This window comes from Saccopteryx bilineata, chromosome 1, assembly GCF_036850765.1.
Source record: "Saccopteryx bilineata isolate mSacBil1 chromosome 1, mSacBil1_pri_phased_curated, whole genome shotgun sequence".
NCBI classification, from domain to species: Eukaryota; Metazoa; Chordata; class Mammalia; order Chiroptera; family Emballonuridae; genus Saccopteryx; species Saccopteryx bilineata.
In genome coordinates this window covers 240,438,783-240,458,825 of record NC_089490.1, presented here as the reverse complement: position 1 = coordinate 240,458,825, position 20,043 = coordinate 240,438,783, and the positions used below count along the sequence as shown (strand labels likewise).

At 57.0% G+C, this 20,043-nt stretch overlaps 1 protein-coding gene and 1 long non-coding RNA gene across 3 annotated transcripts; one reads left to right on the top strand and one right to left on the bottom strand.

Annotated features, from left to right (window-relative positions):
* Positions 1–1,154: 1,154 nt before the first annotated feature.
* LOC136310530 (uncharacterized) lies at positions 1,155–5,789 on the bottom strand. The gene is made up of 3 exons (XR_010726581.1): positions 5,645–5,789; positions 5,184–5,272; positions 1,155–2,453 (listed from the first exon to the last, which is right to left on the bottom strand). It is a non-coding gene; the product is annotated as an uncharacterized lncRNA (long non-coding RNA).
* Positions 5,790–7,584: 1,795 nt separating this feature from the next.
* Positions 7,585–15,864, top strand: TNNI1 (troponin I1, slow skeletal type). 2 transcript variants are annotated; one of them, XM_066239244.1, is made up of 8 exons: positions 7,585–7,660; positions 10,408–10,441; positions 11,821–11,862; positions 12,296–12,427; positions 13,651–13,740; positions 14,058–14,234; positions 14,760–14,869; positions 15,622–15,864. In XM_066239244.1, exons 4-7 carry the CDS (start codon positions 12,299–12,301, stop codon positions 14,865–14,867), a joined length of 504 nt encoding a protein of 167 aa, XP_066095341.1. In that variant the 5' UTR covers positions 7,585–7,660; positions 10,408–10,441; positions 11,821–11,862; positions 12,296–12,298; the 3' UTR covers positions 14,868–14,869; positions 15,622–15,864. The 2 variants fall into 2 exon arrangements, with proteins under 2 accessions (XP_066095341.1, XP_066095352.1); XM_066239255.1 differs by lacking the exons at positions 7,585–7,660; positions 10,408–10,441 and adding an exon at positions 11,061–11,079.
* Positions 15,865–20,043: the final 4,179 nt, after the last annotated feature.

Sequence of the window (20,043 nt, the reverse complement as noted above, 5' to 3'; positions counted from 1 at the left end):
TCCAGTGTGGCTCTTTCTCCTCAGTGTTCTCCTGCATACCCAGAGGGGCAGGCCTACAGTGCCCCCTCCCTGCCAGAAGGACTCATGAGTCCATGGAGACAGCTGTGCACACGGCTTCTCCTGGAACCTGCCCATGCAAGCCCCTGAGTGCATCTCCAAGGGTCCTGAGCCACTGGACCGGGTGCATGCGAAAGCTTGTGACACCAAATGATGTGTTGGATTTCACAAATTTTCAAAGGAACTTCTAACCACCTCCCCACCCCTCCACCTTATAAAAAAGGAACCACTTAACCCTTTAGATCCGCAAGGGAATGTCTAGCCCACAGTTTAAGAAAGAAACACCTTCAGAGCGGCTACATCAGGGTTATAGTAACGGCATTTCAAAACACTTGCATCAGATAGGATATGTTTGTTGCTCTCCAAGCTATGGCCCTGGAGCTAACCCAGATTTGGCCCTGGAACTAACCCAGATCACCCTGTGTGGACAAGGACCGGAAACACTTGTGACTGTCTGTCATCTGGGTGGAGGCAGTGGGGAAGGGATGGTGAAAAGGGACGTCCTCAGACTGGCAGCCACGCCCAGTACACACACACACACATACACACACACACACACACACACACGGTCTCAGTTCGGGAGTGATGGGTCACAAGGAAGTCACGTTCACATGCTCTCTCTCACACGTGCATACACACACACAAGCACACACGTGCACACATGCACACATATGCACACACACTCCCTCTGATGGCAAGGAGCAGAACTTCCTCTCTGGCTCCTGGGAACAGACCCGTCAAGCCAGAGGTTCCCACTGGAAGATGCACACGCATGAGGTCTTCTGGGGTTGAAGCAAAGACCATAGTGGCGGAAACTGTTTCATCCCATTCCTTGCGCAGATCTCCCCGAGTCACCATCTCAGGGACATCATATTAAGCCAGGAGACCACATAACCCCCAGAGCTTGCCGCAATGGCCAGACCTGCACTCGATGACTTAAGCGATGAAGGATTTTCCAGTTCATTTCTGGTATTGAACAGACTTCATTGTTTCTGGATCATTTTTATTTTATAAATAAAATAAGTGAGTCAGGATAATAACAATCACAATCCACTTCAAACACAGAATAGACCATGAAGGGTGTGGGTCATAGCTAACAATATTCACCATATTCAATGCTAAACTAGAATTAAAAAAAAGTAATTCACTTAATAATTATAATCAGAAGCCTGTCACACATTGACCTGAATAAAATCGTTTTATATGTGTGATGTTGTAAATAGCATACACATGGATTGATATAAGGAAAATAATTCTTATTAATAAAAACTTAAATGATAAAAATTACAAACTAGATGAAGCTAGTAAGAAGAGTGGTTCTGCATCACATTGTAACAAACCCCTTTCCTGCCTGGCTGACTTAGGAGAAGACAGGAGGCTTTTCCTCTCTCTTCTGCGGCCAAAGCAGTGGTGAGATGTTTTGGCTGAGGGGCGTTGAAAATACCCAGCCTTACATGGACATGCACGTCTGCTTGCAGAGAGAGGCGTGCTTTAATGGATTTTTCCGAGAATTGTGGGTCTTCTTCTTGGGTTACTCTTTTCAAAACTCAACAGGGCAGGAGGGCGGTTCTTGAAGGCCAGCTACAAGCATGCAACCTGAAACCCTGGGCAGGGGGCTTCACCTGCAGGGGTCCCTCTGGCACTTGCAGTGGACCGTTAACCTTTGCGTGGTTTTCTCACTCGGGGCATTGCTCATTGGGGGAAATGTCAGTGCCCCAAGTTATGCAGATCTCTGAATGCAAACACGTGTCCCACGCTCCGCAGTGGTTTGTAAACATCGTGGTCCTTACTGTCACCATCTGTCTTCCTGGAGAACCTGCCTGTTTGGGAAGCTGCCAAGTTTACGATGGCAGGTGAACATTCTCTGAGATTTCCATTTTCCCGTAAACACTGGGACTTTGTGGTGGGCCACTAATATGTTCGGCGGTTTTTCTTGAGACAAAGGTCCACTGTGTTCATTTTTTGTTTGTTTGTTTGAGAAAATATCTACCAATGTTCAAGTCCGAATACCTATAGTTTCCCAGCCATTCTTTCAAATAAAAACAACACAGCATGAACAGGCAGCCAAGACAGCTGTTTCCTCACATGTGTGCAGCCGACATGCTCAGTGAGGACCAGCCAACTGTATTTACTAGAACACACCAACTACCTTTTCCTTTGTCGGGGACACCTTTCCGTAAAACTGGCTTTCCCCCAGTGAGTGCATGGTGGGCGCACCCAGTGACCACTGGATGCCACCCCCTTCCCTGCTCTGGCTGGAGAAATGATTCAATCCACTGCTCCTCTGAGCCTCTGTTGGCTCTACCGCCTCTGGTCCAGCAGTTCCTTCTGGATGTCGTCCTGTGCCTACAGCATCATGTCCCGGCTGGACATGGTGGACTCTCCCACAGGTGACTCTTGTGACAAGGAAAGAAGACGTCAGTGTGTGGTGTGACCCCACGTTTGGCTGGGTGTCTGTGCTGGGGTGGGCTGGAGTGGGGGGCACCCACAAAGAGAGGCTTCCTCTTTCCTGCAGAGGGTGGCGTGAGGCAGCATCCCCCACCCTCCACCCCAGTGTGGAAAGGGGTGGGGACCCACGAAAGCCCTGCTTTCAGACAGAGGTTCGTTTGGAGTTTTGGAGAGGTTAGATCATCCCAGCTTTGGTCTTGATGGAATGTCATTAGTACCTCTGATGAAGAGTGTCTCTCCCTGGCTCATTCCTCCCCAAACCTCCTTCAAATAGCCCTGGAGTGGGGACAGGTGTGTGTGCTATGCTCAGAGAGCAGGCGGCTGAGGTCCGGGGTTTGGAGAGGACTGGAGTGGGAGAAGGAAGCAGGCAGGGAGGCTGGGCATTCACCAGGCAGCGAGGCAGAGCCCTTTGTGTGCGTTGGCACCTGCGTACCCTGACATTCCTGGCCCCAGCCTGGACACGAGTGGAGGGGGTGGTCACAGTTCAGGGTGACCTGAGGGACTAAGTTTAACGCTAACACAGGCCCAGCTGCCCAGCTGTTGTTGCTATGTATGTCTGAGCACATTGTTGGAGGGAACAGCAGTTCATCAGCAATGTCAAGGTCAGTTCTTAGCTGTGGCTGCTATTCCCTGGGGCAAGAGGATGGCTGGTGCCTGGATACTCTGGGCAATAAGAACTTGAGCAAGATAGACCCCAGCCAGCCTTGTCCCTGTGCCCTTTGCCACATGCTCTCCGACCTCATTTTAGGGCACAGAGAACAAGCAGGGATCCCTCTAAGTCTGGGGTGAACAGAGGAGGAGCAGACATGAGGTTCACGGTGGGACCCACGGGTGGGGGCTTGCAGGTGCCTGCCCACCTTGTGGAAGGGGCAGCTGTGCATATGACTCCTCTTGGGGTCAGCGGGGGCCCCAGATACAGATTTGACCTCACGGATGGCTGAGATCCTGTCCCCACTGACTCACCCTTTCCGCTTAGCCTCAGGACTAAGTTCATCCCTCTGACAAAGAAGGAAATAATTTCTGGCCCTCGTTGTCCACAGCATTGGAAGAAGGAATTGAGTGCAAGCAGGGAGAGGGGACTGGGAACGTGAGGGGCTGTGTCCTGAGGGCTGAGGTGAAGGCAAGGCCTGGATCAGTGCTTGGGACACAGGGACCCCCTCCAGGTTCAGCTGAGCAGATAATTGAATGAGTAGATGGCAGAGGGTTGGGGTTCCCCAGGGTCCTCTGAGTCTGGAGCCCAAGGAGGGAAGGACCAATGCCAGGAGGTGTGCTGGGATGTTAGTCCCCAACTCAGGACCCTGCTGAGGGTTGTCACGGGTTCACCCAAAGAGTGCATCTGCAGGTGGGCGTGTGTGTGTCTTTTTCTGATTGGTTTATCTGTCCTGGTTCTCAGAGTAGGGTCCCCAGACCAGTGGCATCCCGCCCCTCCTCGCCAGAACTTGTTAGAAATGTGAATTCTGAGCCCCACCCCAGACCTGCTGAACCAGACACTCAGGGTGGGGCTCAAAATCTGTGTTTTACTCAGCCCTGCGGGGGGGGGGGGGGAGGTATCTGACACATCCAGAAGGTTGGAAACCACGGGGCTAGCAGAGGCCTGCCCTGTGCCACACCATGCTGAGTACCCAGGGCCAGACAGAGAGCAGGAGCCCCGCACCACCCCCCAGGCCGTTTCTGGGGTGGGGGGACACAGAGTGGCTAGAACCAGCGAGCTAGTGGTACAGACAGGAAGTCCTGAGGCAGGAAGACAGGTAGAGTCTGGGAAGGTCTCCGGGAAAAGGTGGCTTCCAGCAGCGGGAAGGGAGGGCAGCATGGAGGCGGCGGATAGAAGGGCGGGAGGAGCATTCTGCCTTGGAAACCTGCACGTTCCACGGTGCAGGAGCAGAGCCCCACGATGATGGCTGGGCTGGGAGGGAGCACTAGGCATGAGGGGCGGGGGCAGGGGCGGAGATTCACAAGCTGGGAGCTGGCAGATGATTGGGGGGGGGCAGGAGATCGGTATCAGGAAGGGGGAGCTGGGCTCCCAGCCCCTGCTTCACTGGGGCTCACGTGTTGTGCCGCTTGTTTCCAGGGTGGGCCGCCCCAGGTTGCTAGCTCCCGCTCCACCTCAGTGCCCCCCACCCCAGCCCTACAGAGTCAGCCCCAGACCCCACCTGCTTATTATGGGATTTCCGCAGAAGCAGCCTGGTTTGCAAAGACCTGCCAAGACCTGGCTCCTGGCTTTTAGGTGTGAAGGCTCAGCAGGCTGCTCCGTGGGGACTTGCTGCTGGTCAGGGGAGGGTCCCCTCCTCCATCACAGCACTGGACTGACAGGAGGACTCCCGTGGGCAGGCCAGGGCTGAAGAGAAGGCAGCTCCAGGCAGAAGCGAGGCAACAGGTTTGGGCAGTGTGGTGGGTGTGGGAGGGTGCGGAGCTGTCTTTGAAGGAGAGAGGCCAGCCCCAGTCCCCCCACCCCCACCCCCTCACCCAGAGCCTGTTGGGACCAGGCCCTTACTCCCGCCCCTCCCTCAAAACTCTGGGCCTGCCAGCTGCCACTCACCTACCCCAGGCCCCGCCCACACCTCCTCCTCATGGTACTTCAGCCCTGAACACAGTGCTAATACCATCCGTTTACACAGCCAAAGCACATACGTATGTTCACTGAGCTGTACAGAGAATCGGTAATTTAGAGCATTAGTCACCCGTTTTCACGTTGCAATAAGCTAGATGAAGCCTTGGAGGCCCGCGGCCGGTCTGGTCCAGGTTCCTGGGGGGAAGCCACCACGCTGGCCTGCAAAGAGGAACATGGACTGTCATAATGGGGCAACTGATGGGTCAGGCTCTGCCCACCTTCGGCTGCAGGGCCTTGGGGGATGTTGCTTAATCATGCTGAGCCCTGTTTCCTCTTCCGTAGAATGGGGTTAACCATAGGGCCTGCCTCAGTGGGACTATTTGAGAGATCACATTTGCTAGGGGTTTGCAGCAAGCAGATGCACCCAAGGTCTCTACACAGCACCCCATCCCTGTCACAGTGGTCCCCTCCGGCCCCAACAGCTACCCTGTTCACGGGGGTTGGGAGGAGCCAGAGAGGCTCTGAAGGGTTAAGTTGAGAAGGTTCCCAGAGCCAGTGTTCCTGGTGAGTGTCAGGGCTGGTGTGACTCACTCTGTGGTGTGTCTCCAATGCCAGAGATCTCCATGGTGGGGCCCTTTTGTGGCCAAGAATTGAGGGGTGACGACATTTTGGGTCTTTGTTCCTTCCACTCTGGCGCCTGAGCCCCAGGTCTGGCCTCGGCTCAGCACTCAGCCATGGGAAGCCTGGCCACGGAGCAACATGGGGGTGGGATCAGTTCAGAGGGGGGTGGTAGAGGAGGCTGAGGGGGACGGTGGTTGGCTGTTACTGAGGCCATGGCCCCAGCGGCAGGGGCCAGCCTGTGGTGGGAGGGGAGCTGCTGGGCCTGGTCACCCGCTTATTTGGGCTCCTCGCTTTTCAGACAGTTCCGGGCAGCTGGGCAGACAGGTGCCGGCAGCCATAGAGTGATTGATGGGGCCCTCACTCCTCACCCACGCATAGCTTTCCAAGGCTTAGCTCCCTGGGCCAGACACTTCCTTCCCTGCCCCTGTGGCCTCCCAAGTCCTGGGAGGGGACTCTTGGACCAGGGACAGGGACTCCAACCCCTCTCTGCCCCAGCAGAGCCTGGGGAGGAAGCCCATGCAAGACCCTCCAAGTCCATGACTCCCGTGCAGGTAGGGGTCTGCCTGACAGGTCACACTGACCACGTACGTGTTCTGGGTGGTCCATCCATCTCTTGCTCTCGTATTGGTCAGTCTGCTCTCCTTGTTTTTCCTGCTCACAAAACAGGATTCAGATAATTCGGGTTTTTTTGTGTGTGTCTGTGAAGGATCTGTAAGGAAGTGCTCATACAAGTTATAAACATAATAAGCAATGCTGTCAACGCCAGGCAACTCAGGCCCAGGCCCTGAAGTCCTTCTCTGACTCCAGCTGCCCCTGCCTGGTGCCCAGCCTTGGTTTTCTATCCATGCTCTTCCACTTGGAATCCTGTGCTGTGGCCCCCATGACATCCCAGACTCTGGCCTTTCTCCTGGCCGCCTTCCAACACGGAGGCTTCCCCATGTTGGCTTGACCAGAGCCTCACAATGTTGCCTCTGCTGGGTCCCAGAATGAGTGTCTAGAAGGTGAGGCCTTCCTCCCTCCCTGGGCACTATGGTTGTCTCCTCAGGGCACCCCTCTGCCAGCTCTCTCCCCCACCAAACAGGGGACCCTTCCAGCTCCCTAACCTCCTGCTGCTCTCCAGGCCTCTTCCTGGCCTCCAAGAGGAGTCAGTACCCCGCTTGTCCTGGCCCAGCCTGGGCTCTGCCCCATGAGATGACGGACAATAATAGCCAGAGGATTAACATAGCAGGCATTGTCTTTCTCTGACTATAGGGTGGGTATTATGTGTTCATCAACCATCCTAAAAATACCCTGCAAACAGGTGCACCGTCAGCATGTGGCTGGGGACAAAGGAAGGGTGGGGGAGGGGAGATGGTTTCACCAAGGGCCAGGCCTGGCGATGTGGGGTGAACCTAGGAAACCCCAATTCCTGGAGACCCACCTGGAGAGGGGAGTAGGGCATCCGCGGACCCTCAGACTTCTGTGGGCAGCTGTGGCCGCACCTGCTCAGCCCTGGACACTAGCTGATCTGCCTACGGTGCGCTCACACTACAAGAGCCCCCCAAAGATGTGGAGCGTGGGCTCAGGGCCTGTGCCCACTTTTCCTTTTCCTTGTAAAAGAGGGAATGTTATTGAGACAGTGCCCCTCCACCCCCCAGTCTGCTCTGGCCCCTTCAGGTCTGCCTGTCCATTCTCCCCCATCTTTGGCTCCCGGCTCCCTGGGCGATGCTGGTGTCACTTGGCTGGTGACATCTGTGTGCACAGGGTCTGCGTGCCCTCTGAGCCCCCTACATGTGACTGCAAGCCCATGGGCCTGCTCTGGTGTGGTGTGTGTGTCTGCTCTGGGAAGTGTTGGTGGGAGGGGGTGGTGGGAGGTCCAGCGGGTCTGTTCTATTTTTACTGGCCAGTTGCGGCAGGCCATAGTTTTCATAGCCTCTCCTCCGTGGAGCCCTCCCAGTCTGCCCTGGACCACAGAACACAGAACCCAGCTCCCAGACGCTGAACCAGGTGAGTGTCTGCAGTCTGGAACTTCAGATCCAGGTGGAGCCCCCCCCCTCCTCCAAGAGACCCTGGGCGGGGCGTTGGGCAAATCAGCTGGGGGCAGGGGAAGAGGCTTGGAGATGGAAGAAGGCACCTCTTGCATGTGCACTCAGTTGGTTGTTGGTGGAGCAGCCCCTGAACCCTCCCACAGTGGCCTGCCTGGAGGATGGCACCTCTCCTGCCCATTGAGGCCAAGAGACATGAGCAGGGCTTCACACAAGTTGCACCAGGAGCCCCAGGCACAGCCTAGTGGGCTCTGTCTTCACACCAGGGCCACCCAGCAGGTCCCAGGAAGGAGAAGAGGCCCTGGGGAGGGGACAGCATTGAGGATCAAGGGTGGGGGCTGCCTGTGGGAGTTGAGGAAGAACCTGGTGGGCAATAAAAGGGTGTGATGTCCACAACAGAAGAGAAGGTGGTCTGGTGAGGGGGACTTTGGAGCCTGGGAGACTGGACCCCAGGTGCCCCTGACCTAGGAAACCTCTTGCCTCTTTTTCTTTGTCTCTGAGGGACGGGCTTAGCTCCCTTTGTTTGTACATCTGGACAGCAGGACAAGAGCAGGTTAGGGCAGACTGCCAACCCCCAGGCACCCGCTCCTGCCTGTGAGGAGCAGGAGCAGATGGTGTTGGCATTTGGGGTGGCAGCATGGGAATCTGTGCGCACCTTCTGGGGGAGCTCCACCGCCAGGTGCAGGGGGTGGGTCTCTGTCTGCTGTGGGGGCTCCGGGCAGCACCTCCCACCAGGTTTGGAGATGGCCCTGAAGCTGTTCTGAGATCAGACTTTATTGTTCAGAGCTCAAGATGGACAGGGCTGTGGTGTGCGCCCATAGCCACAGGCTTCAGGTAGGACACTAGTTACTGGCCAATCAAGGAGGACCCAATGCCCTTGAACTGGGCCCAAGGTCAAGGGTGGGGAGCAGGAGGAAGAACAGAAGGCAGGCTTAAAATGCGTGTCTGGATTAGCAGGTGCAAAGAGACCAGTTCCTCTCCCCACATACACAGGCACACACGCATGCACGCACTTACCCATTCACACTCACAGTCTCCTTGCTGTTCCGTCCAGTCCACCGTCCACTGCATGGAGCTTCAGGGAAGGGGGAGCCTGGCTCTGAGTCGCACCGGCTCCCTCCCTCCCTGTGGGTTTTCTGGTTATCTCCTTGTTGGCTGGTGGTAGGGGACAAGGAATGCTGGAGTCCAACCTCCCATTCGCTGCTATCTGCATCCTGAGCCGCTATCGGGTCTCTGCCTGTCTTCCACAGGACCTGTCAAGGGTCCCATCTGCTGGACGTCACAACACAGTCTGGGGACCCCTTGGCCTGGCATTTGTCAGTAGGACGGGTCCCGGAGTTTGGCAGAAGGCCTGGACCAGCTGGGGCAGGTGGGCCCCACACTGGTGACAGGGGGCTCTCTGAGGCAGGCGTGAGCATGGCCACATACTCAGTGGGGGAGGAGCATCCCAAGAAAGAGACAGCAGCCTCACTGGGCTGCACCTTGAGAGGGTAATGATGTTGGATGGATACACTGCCAGGGCTTCTTTCTGGACTTTCTCAGTATTCTCTGGAGGAGCGGGGCCCTCAGCACCAACAGCTGGTGAGAGGCTCCCATCTCAGCCAAACATCTCGGGAATGTACAGGGGGATTGGCGCCTACCTCTCCCTTTGTGCCCAGGGTGACAGCTGAGACTCTGGGGTCACCCCCATTTCCAGGCTGCCCCCCCCACCACAAAACAGAAGCAGTGCTGGAGCCGGAGGGTCTCTGATGGGAGGCTCAGGAGAGGCGGACCAGCTGCTCAGGGGATTGGGGGCATGCTTTGTGGGCAGCGAGGGAAAGGAGGGTGTTGAGGCAGAGACAGGTAGCCATGGGTTCTGCACTCCCTGCCTCAGACCAGGTTCCTGGACCTTAGACTCCTGAGCTTATGCTTCCTCCGTCCCAACCACACTGGTCCCCAGTCCCTCACCCTGTGACCCAGCTCAGGACTCCCCTGCCCCGCATACCTGCGGTCACCAGCTGTCTTCCTCCCTCCCCTGACCTTGCACACAACCCCATCCCTCCCCCGTATCCAGGATCCAGGAAAGAGGCAGGTCAGGTCTGGCTTTGGAATGCCTCCTTGGCAGCCTCGAGAATCCCGCTATGGCCTGGGCCTCCAAACTGCCAGGGTAAAGGGGGCCCAGGATTCCCTGGTCAGGGGCTTCAAACTGTCTCCATGGCCAGCGGTCCTCACAGAGGATGTGAGCCCCCCTGGACAGCTCTACAACCAGTGCTATCCCCTGGAAAGGATGGGTTTTGTTTTGCTTGGATTTTGGTTCAAACAAAGGGTTCAAGAGCTACGTGGTAAGTGGGAAATGAGTTCCCTGGCCCCTAATTCTTCAGGGAGGTCACCTGGCCGGGAGAAGGTCAGGGTGCAGGCAGGTCAAGGTCAGAACACGGGTCTGCCCTGCCTCCGGGCTCAACCCCCAGCTATGCCTCCTTACTGCCCCGCCCGGGGTACCAGCCACGCTGCCCTCCAGGTGACCAGCCGGCACAATTACTCTGCACAGAGCATGAACAGTACCCTTGGATGAAAGCCCAGGGCCCATTCCATCCGGACCCGCTGGAACCCATTCTGCCTGGTTTTTCTTTCTGTTGTCTGACTCTCTGCCTGTATGTGTGTGTGTGTGTGTGTGTGGGGGGGGTAGTGGACCTGTAACCTCCCTCTTCAATGGTTCCTCTCTGCCCCCAGGTGCTGCCCCACCGCCACCATGCCTGAAGTGTGAGTAGTCCCACCCCATCCAGCGCTTTGGGGGCAAGCTCCTTTGCAGCAGAATTCAGCCCCAGAGTTGAGCTCCATCTGCTCAAACCTACCCTGCCCACAAGCAGTTGCCCAGAAGGCTAGATCCTAAATGGCTCTCAATGACTGAGCCCCCAGTGTCCCCAAACACCTCTGGGCCTTTGAGCAGAAGTCATGCCTCCAGATGGCCTGGGGGAGATCTTCCTGGTGTGTTCTGGAGTCTGTTTGCACTGACCATGCCAGGCCACGGTTTCTATCTTTGGGACTGCCCACAGATAGATGAAGCTTTGGGGAGGTCCCCGCGAGCCCAGAGAAGGAAGCTTCTCACTGAAGGACCTCATGTCCAGGCTTCCCTGACCCCCAGCCCCACCCACAATGGGAAGCACCTCCCAACAAGAGCCTCCAGTAGCCCAGAGAGTCACAGGTTTTTATTCTATTCTGCTGGGACCCTTGTACTGGTCCCCCGCCAGAGGCCTGGTTTCTTTCTGGTGCTCTGTTGTCTGTCACCATACCTCCTGCCCAAGCTTGCCTGCACGGCTCTGCAGCTGTGGGAATAACATACACTATTCATGCTCTGTCTCTTGCTCTCTCCTTGGTGCTCCTGTGGCGACCGCCTGAAGAGAGGTAAGTGAGTGAGGCTGGGGTGTCTGTCCTTCAGACTGGTGAAGGGGGGTGGGGTGGGCATTGGAGGAGATGAGAGAAAGCTTGGGTCAAGGCCCAGGGAGGGGGGTGCCCAAGTGGCTGAGCAAATACCCAAAAGAATAGAAACCTTGGGTGGACATTCTGGACACGGGGCTTCTCAGGGTCTGGGGAGGGGCATACCCAGTATACAAGGTCACTGGAAAGTGGGACAGCAACTGAGCTGGGTGTGAGCCAGCACCCCTTCTGTGCCCTGTACCCTCATCCAGCATGGAGCACTCGGTTCCCCACTCTGAGAGCTTGCCCAGCACAGGTGCCGGAATGTTACCATCCATGGTGTCTAAACACGCACCTACCCGTGGCTTCCAAAGAGTCTTCCTGCCTGCTGTCTCATGTGGTTCATAATGACTCTGACTTAAGTCAGTTGGGTCTCAGCCCCCTGCTCTATAGATGAAGAGGGCAGTGCCACAGACAGAGGCCGTGTGACCCAGGACTCCGGCCGCAGCAGAACTAGAAATGAGGTTCTGCCTCTAGGTCCAGGGAGCTGACTGCCACCTTGTCTAGTTGGAGAATTTGGGTGCAGTCACCAAGAGGAGCTTGGCAGGGTCCCCAAAGCAAGGACTCTGGGTGATGACAGTGACCCTGGCTGGTGCTCCTCCCGGCCTGGCCCAGATGTTTTGGTTTTGCAGCCTCCGCCTCACCCTGTTTCTCCCCTTCTCCCCTCAGGGAAAATCCAAGATAAGTGCCTCCCGCAAGCTCCTGTTGAAGGTGAGACCGGGAGCCAGGGTTCGGGGCAGGAACCTGGACCCGCGCAGTCCTGGCAGCTGCGGCTTCCTGAGAGGTGGCTGTGACCAGCTGCAGGGTGGGAAACCCATGGTGGGCAGAGGGATAGGCTTTGTTCTGGTAAGAGCTGCTCTCCTTGGAGCTTTGTAGGCAAAACAGATGCAAGTGGGTAGAAGGAACCTGGGAGGGAAAAATCAAGTCTGGGGACCTCAGGGTGTGTGGTCACGCAGTGCTTGTCCTCATGCGGCCAGCGGCCATGCTTGCACACTCAGCGACCATCCTGGTCACACGCTGTTAGAGTGTGAGAATACGAAACCCGCAGGGTCCGCTGAAGCCAGAACCGGCCAGCCTGGGGTCTACCTTCCCCTCAGGCCCCGCTGCCTGTGGGCCCCAGCTCACTGGGCTCTGTCCTGTCCAGAGCATGATGCTGGCCAAGGCCAAGGAGTGCTGGGACCAGGAGCAGGAGGAGCGTGAGGCTGAGAAGTCCCGCTACCTGGCGGAGCGCATCCCCAAGCTGGAGACCCGTGGCCTGTCCCTTAGTGCCCTGCAGGTTAGCCGAGCAGCTGGGGGTGGGGCTGGGCCAGGGGCACCACAGATGGGGGGGCAGGAGTCTGATCCAACCTCGCTCCCAGCCTTGTAACTCACATGCAGTTCTCTCCTCATTCCATCTTCATAATCCCTGTGGGGTGAGAGCCCACCTGACAGGTTCAGCCAAGGGTCCCGGCAGGGCTGAGGCAGTGCCACATATGGATGATAGTGTGGATGAACAGTGTGGACCAGGGATCCCCAAACTATGGCCTGCGGGCCGCATGCGGCCCCCTGAGGCCATTTGTCTGGCCCTTGCCGCACTTCCGGAAGGGGCACCTCTTTCACTGGTGGTAAGAGGAGCACAGTATGTGGCGGCGCTGCAAAGCGCGGCGTCACTCACAAACAGTACTACTTCCGGTGACACGGAATGCACACGTCACGGCTCCAGAAGCGCGTCATATCACTTGTTATGGCTAGCAGTGACATATATGGAAGCGGACATTGATCATCTCATTAGCCAAAAGCAGGTCCATAGTTCTCATTGAAATACCGGTCAGTTTGTTGATTTAAATTTACTTGTTCTTTATTTTAAATATTGCATTTGTTCCCGTTTTGTTTTTTACTTTAAAATAAGATATGTGCAGTGTGCATAGGGATTTGTTCATAGTTTTTTTATAGTCTGGCCCTCCACGGTCTGAGGGACAGTGAACTGGCCCCCTGTGTAAAAAGTTTGGGGACCCCTGGTGTGGACGGTGCTGCTTGAGGAGGTGGGCAGGACTTGGGAAGCCCCACTTCTCCAAAGACTTGCCCGTCCTTACCGACAGAGGGGTCTTTAACATTGTTAAAACACCGACAACCGTTCAGACACCAGCAGCTGCAGAGAACAGAAAGGAAGGAAGGATGTCGAAACTTGAGCCACAGTGACCTCCCAGTGGTGGCCTTGCTAGTTATTTTTATTTTACAATTTTTGTTTGATACATCATTTTCTAAGTGTCTACCGTTAGTATATATTATTTTTACCACAAGGAAACTTTTTGAAGGAAACAAGCACCATCAGAAAGGAAGACACAGAGCTTCTGTGCCGAGCTGTCCACAGTCATGAACCCCAGACGTAGGGGGTTCATCTGCTCCTGTCCATACAGCTCGCCCTGCAAAGGAGCTGGGAGGGGGCCCAGGGCTTAGAGGGGGGCAGAAGAGGGAGGCTGGAGGTTGAACGCTCCCCTCCTCTGGCCCCTGCTCCCCCAGGACTTGTGCCGGGAACTGCATGCTAAGGCAGAGGTGGTGGACGAGGAGAGATATGACATCGAGGCCAAATGCCACCACAACACCCGGGAGGTGAGCCTGGCAGTCATGCAGGTGGAGGAAGTGAGGGACACTGATGCTAGAGCTGGGTCTGGAGGTGGCCACTCCGCAGGACTCTCTGTCCTCCTGACAGTGGCCCCACGGGGCTAGAGATGGCAGACAGACTATAACCATACAGATGAAAAGCCTAACATGCCCTCCCACCAGCCACACGCCCTTTGGTCTAACAGGAGCTGGCCCCTCACACACCACACTTGCCTATTAATAACACCCTGCTCTGGCTGAGATCCTCAGGAAGGCTGCCCATGCTGTGCCCCCTCTGGCGAGCCCTGACCCCTCCCCTCCTGCAGATTAAGGACCTGAAACTGAAGGTGCTAGACCTCCGCGGGAAGTTCAAGCGCCCGACCTTGCGCCGGGTCCGCGTCTCAGCCGATGCCATGCTGCGGGCCCTGCTGGGCTCCAAGCACAATGTGTCCATGGACCTGAGGGCCAACCTGAAGTCTGTGAAGAAGGAAGACTCTGAGAAGGTGAGGAGATGTCCCCCCTCTCCCAGTCAGCCTTCACCTGCCAACTCCTCACAGCCCCAGGCAGGCACAGAAGCTGCTGTTAGAACATTCTAGAAGCCTCAGGGAGGTCAGGGATGAAGTCTTACCATTCTGTTTCAGGAGAGAGAACACTTGGTCCCTTCCCCCCCAACTGCTGCCAGTCTGAGGAGGAAGGACAGGGGGACATAGGGAAGCCAGACCAAGGCGTAAAACACCCAGAGAATGTGGAAATTAGGCTGACGGGGGGGGGGGGGGGACTGCCCTCTGTCATCAAGGAAAGAAAACAGCAGGTCATCCTGAGAAGAAGTGGACCAGGCAGTACGCAGATTAACGGGAAGGGAGCCAAATTAGCGGGAGGAAGTCTTCTTAGGAGAGGTGGCCTCGGGCTGCTGAGTGGGAGGGAAGGCTGGGCTGGGGGCCTGTAACTCCCAGTCGGTCTCCTGTGGAGCCGCAGCATGGCTAGGCCCATAAGTCTCTGATGTGCGCGTGTGGCCCACCCACACGCAGGAGCGGCCGGTGGAGGTGGGAGACTGGAGGAAGAACGTGGAGGCCATGTCCGGGATGGAGGGCCGGAAGAAGATGTTCGATGCCGCCAAGTCTCCGACGGCACAGTAGAGGTACCTGGAGACCGCGTCCCTCCTCTCGGGGGTCCGCCTGGGTCTAAAGGGTGACAGGCATCCAGGACAAGGTGGGCAGGACGGCCGATGAGCTCAGCATTCGTGGGTTCCGTCCAGGCTCAGCCCCCTGAGGCCGTGGACACGTCACTTATAGATCTTCCTTCACCTACAACCAGAGGTCCCAGTGGTTCTGGAACCAGCGGTTGGGCACCACCTGAGGTGCCAATGACGGCCCCACCCAGGACCTCTGAGTAGAATGGAAATCTGGATGGGGACAGCCTCCAGGTGGTTCTGACACAGGAGGACCCCCTGGATTAGATGACCCCCCAGAACCCTCTGGCTCCGACTTTCAGAAAAGTCTAAACTTTTTAAATACTTCCAGGCGAATCCTGCAAAGTGTCCCACACTTCGGTCCCTGCCCCTCCAGTGTGTGGGAGGGTCCATTCAGAGAAGATGAAATCTTCCGCTCTCTGGGGAGATGGGACAAGCAGCAACATTAAGCCCTATGAGACCTTCTGGGAGCGAGGGCATGTGCGAGAAGGTGGGGTCAGTGAGGAGGAGTCAGTGTGCAGGAGCAGTGACAGGGGCTGGGATGAGGAAGAGGGCTTTGTGGGGAGCCCCTGTGGGTGATGGTGCAGGCCAGGGAGTGCTGGGGTGGGAAGTCCCCGGGTTGCGTGAGTTTCCAGTAGGTCAGGGATCCGAATGCACACAGGTCACCGGGACTGATGGTTGCTGCCTCTCTGCCCCCACAGGCCACCTTCTGTGCTGGCTCTGGCCCTGCCTCTGCAAGTCTCTGCACCTCGCCCCCAGCATCCTGCCACCCCCTCCAGCCTGAGCACCTCCTCCATCGGAACTGGGGTCAGCAGGCACACAGAGGAGAGCTGCCAGTGTCTGAAGACCTCCCCTCCACCTCTGTCCATACCCTCCACTGCTGCTATGACGTGCAGAGTGGCCACAGACACGGTGGTCTCTCATTAAAACCCCAGTGTCACCAGCGTCTTGGGCAGTCTGTGAAGAGAGGGCTGTGGTGGCTCCAGTTGGCAGCTCGGTAGAATGAGGGCTCAGGCCCCGCTGGCAACCCTCTGCCCAGTCCCAGGGACCTCACACACCCAAGCCCTGACCTTGGAAATGACCCCAGATTCCTAGACCCCAGCCATCAAGAGCCCGTCCCACCTGATTTCACAGTCCCCTTCCTCTTTAAAGCTGGACTCCTCTCCCTTTCTCCGCTAATGTTCTTGACCTGGCTGAGAGGTCGGGGAGCTCTTTGCCCCAACCCCGGGTCCTGCAGGCACAGGGCAGTTCTGCACCTGGCCACCAGGTGGCGCCTTCTATCGTCCCTGGGGGCTCCCTCCTCCCTCCGCACTGGCTGGCTTCTACCCGCGTGCACGCTTGTCCCACTTATTCCTTCACTCTCCTCTTCTCTCACCCCCCTGCCCTCCTCCCCCGAGACGGGGAAGCAGTGGCCTATCCTCTGGGTCACGTCCTTTCTCCATTCTACCGATATCTGCACCCAGGGTCCAGTGAGGAGTGCCGGCTTGCTGGGGGAGGGGGCGGGGAGACCGAGGCAGCCTCTCTGGTCCCCACACTCCGCGGAGACTTCTGAGGTGAGCTCAAAAAGGAAATGTCTGGTCCCTGAACCTGGGCCCCCGGCTTTCTGATCCCAGGGGAGGAGGAGCCCCCTTCTACCTATCTGTGTGTCCCTGTTCCGCCCTCTACCCCCAGCGTATTGTTAGCCATAAATGCCAGGAGCTGGGTGCAAAGTGCAGGCCAGCTACTCGCGGGGGCAGGGTCTGTAGCTGGGCACTGGACACTCGGCTGCCAGCCATCAAGGGACCAGCAATGGGCTGTCTCAGGGGGTGAGGGGCGGCAATATGCCCGGGGCTCCTGCTGCAAACAGCTCGGTGGGCACAAAGGCGGACACATGCACAAAGAACACAATTTCTACTGTACCCAGAAATCCTTAGGCACGCCCAGTCATTCACACACACAGCTGGGATGCTCTGTGCCACAGAGGATGGAGGTGGGAGGTGGGCTTCGTGCCCAGGCAGTCACAGAAACCCCCCTTCTCTGCTTCCTCCCAGCTGGTTTGGGTCCAAAGCCTGGTCTCCTTGCTTTGCCCCAGTTCTTTGGGAGAACTGGGCCCTGCCAGGTTTCAAAGCCAAATCTCAGTTCTACCAGTCGACCAGTAACCTGGGGTCCTGGCAGATTGGTGTCCCCACCCTGCCCTACAAGATGGGAGGCCAGCCCTGGGCCTGACTCAAAACAAACATCAGGGGAGCAGAGTGCCCGTGGGCGGGGGGGGGTGGGGGGGTGGGGGTGGGGCGTGCTGCACACACCCAAGGTGAGGGCCCTTTGGGGAAGGGCCACAGGTCCTTCCTGCTTTGGGGCAGGGCTAGACTGACCCACCTCCTGTGAGGACAATGGCATAGGGCAAAGACAGAGCCTGTGAGACCCAGAGTGGGCCAGGGGAGGAGGCTCTGGCACCAGGCAGCTTGAGTGGAGAGCAAGTTCGTAGGGGGGGAGGGGCTGACATTTTAGCTGCAGCCACGGAGGGGGCCCAGGTGGGAGGGATGGTGTCTGGAGAGTCACAATTCCCTCCAGTCTCTTCTCACCGTGGCTGGACACAGGAGCTGGGCCTCCGACTGAGTGACAGCACATTCACTACATGTGGGCACCGCTGGGTATGCTTAACTCATTCACCCTTCACAACCACCCTCTGAGAAAGGTACCAGGACGATCCCCATTTTATAAATGGGAAAAGCGAGGCACAGAGAGGTTAATGCCTTCCCATGGTCCCCAGCCAGTAAACGGAGGACCCAGGACTTAACCCAGAGTCAGAGTCCCTACCCTCGGTTACTCCTTTAACAACAATAGATAGGACTCCATGGGCTTTATCAGAGCCATATCACTCCATTCTCACAACGACCTGAGAGATAGACACTGTGACCTCGGCTTGACAGGGGAGGGAATGCAGGCATAGAGAGTTTAAGTCATTCATCACCCTCAGTTACAGGGCTGGGTGGCCGCAGACTGGAAATCAGAACCCAGGTCAGCCGGTTTTGGGGGTGGCCTCTTTCTGGGATCAGGCTTGCATCAATAGAATTTAACCAGCTGCTTTCCACAGGGACCCAGCCCGGGGGGTCAGGGCCCTGCACCTGCACCTGAGGAGTCCCAATATAGCCCTACCCCAGGGACATGTGAAAGTGACATCAAATGTGGGGTCTCCCTCTCACAGCAGGCTCTTGGTCAGGCTGGGTGGTGGGGTGGGGACTTCTGGGGGGTGGTGTCTGTGGCACACCCACACACACAACGGCCAGTGGGCGCCCCTCTGCAGGAGATAGTCCTGGTGCCACCTGGCATGGCCCCTGCCTTTCCAAGCCCTTGGAAGCCCAGCTACAGCCCACTCCCTGACAAGGTCCCTTCCTCCAGGGGCAGGGAGTAAGCACTGTCTGTCCGGAGCCCACCTGCAGCGGGCCAGTGCGCAGGGCTCCCAGTGATAAAGTGCCCCGCAGGGAGGGAGTCAGTTAAACATTAGCCCCAATGGCCCCCCACATAGTGAGTCAGACTCCCTGCAGACTCTGGGCGGGACAGCCAGGGGGGCAGTTTTGTTCCAGGTGGGTGACCAAGCTACTGAAGCCCAGGAGAGGTTGCTGGGACCAATATAGACTGCAGCCTCCTCTCCTGACCCGGCAGGGCCTCTCTCCATTTCAAAAACCCCAAAGCTTGCAGGCCTGCAGGCCCTTCACTGCAGGTGAGGGAGAGGCTATTCTCTTACCCCCTGCAGGTCGCCTGAGGCCAGGGCTGAGCCGCTCTGTACAAAAAGCGCTGCAGTCAAGGTTTGGATCCAGAGGACAGTGACTTGCTCAAGGTCACAGACCTAAAGAGGTACTGAAAGGCAGAACCCTGGACTCCTAGTCCACTGAGACTACTGGGTGTGGGTGGAGCTTTGGTCTACCAGCCAGAGGCAGAGGCCCAGCCGCCTGAGTGGGTGGTCCAACTCAGGCTCTTCCCAGCACACGCCTGGTTCCAGTGCCGACACCTGGTGCTCTAGAGCAGACCGGCGTCAGGAGAGAAGTATGGCCTCCTCTGGGAACCAGGCAGGTGTTCCTGAGCTGGGAGCCCCAGGGAGGAGTGTCTGTGTGAGCTTGTGGCTGTCCACTGTGATTTCCAACCCAGCTGGTTCGAGGCCAGGGTGCCCCCTGGATCCCCACTTTGGCCTCTTTGGGGAAGGAGAAGCTGCCCTCTAAGGGCAGAGGCTGGGGTTGGGGGATTCCAGAGCCTGAAAACATCTGTTCTGGCAGCAGAGAGGTGACCCCTTCCCATTGCTGGCTGGGAAGTCATGGAAACCCCTGGCCTGGGACCGGGGACTTTCCATGAGCCATGCCATCTGCGTGGACTCTCCCCAGAGGAAGGGAGCAGCACATGCTTGGCACCTTTCATGTACGTTCAGCTGAAAGAGGACAGAATTAACATCTCCCACTTGAGGACCAGGCTGTTGTACATGCCTTGAAAGCCCCTGTGACCCCTCTCCTATCATGACCCCCAACCCCCACAAAGGCGACATGCCCCTTGAGTCTGTGTCTCACTCCCTTTCTTGTCGGTGACACATCACTGCACGTTTACGAATTCCTAAACAACATGTGGTCGTCCACATCCTCCTGTCCACCCGACAGACATGCATGCTCTCTGCTTCGTCTTATTCCTTTGCTTGAGGTCAAAGCTGTGAAGTCATCTCTGTGGGCAGGTGGACCTGTGGCTCATTTTCTCTCATTTATTTGTCCATGTTCTTGTTGAGAGACATAAGGGTGGCCTCCACACTTTTGCTGCTAGAAAGGGTGCTCTAGGGGGTGACGCCCTGTTGCCCCAGTCCCAGGAACCACTGTGGGGACAGCACCCGGCACAGTGCCTGGCACAGGAGGGCTAGGAAACATACACAGAACACGTGTTTCATCCGCATACTGACTGTCCATGTCTTTGTGTTTTTATAGTATCTACAGAGATAGTATCAGATTTTGGACTTTTAGATACATGGCTGTCCCCTGGCCTCATGAAGTGTCCCTGGCAGGAACAGGCTTTGGGTGCCTACTAGTGTTTTCTCTTCCATTGGCATCATGGAAATTTCCTAGATGCCCAGGGAGACAGAGGCTCCTGGAGTGAGGCCCTGACCCTGAGGA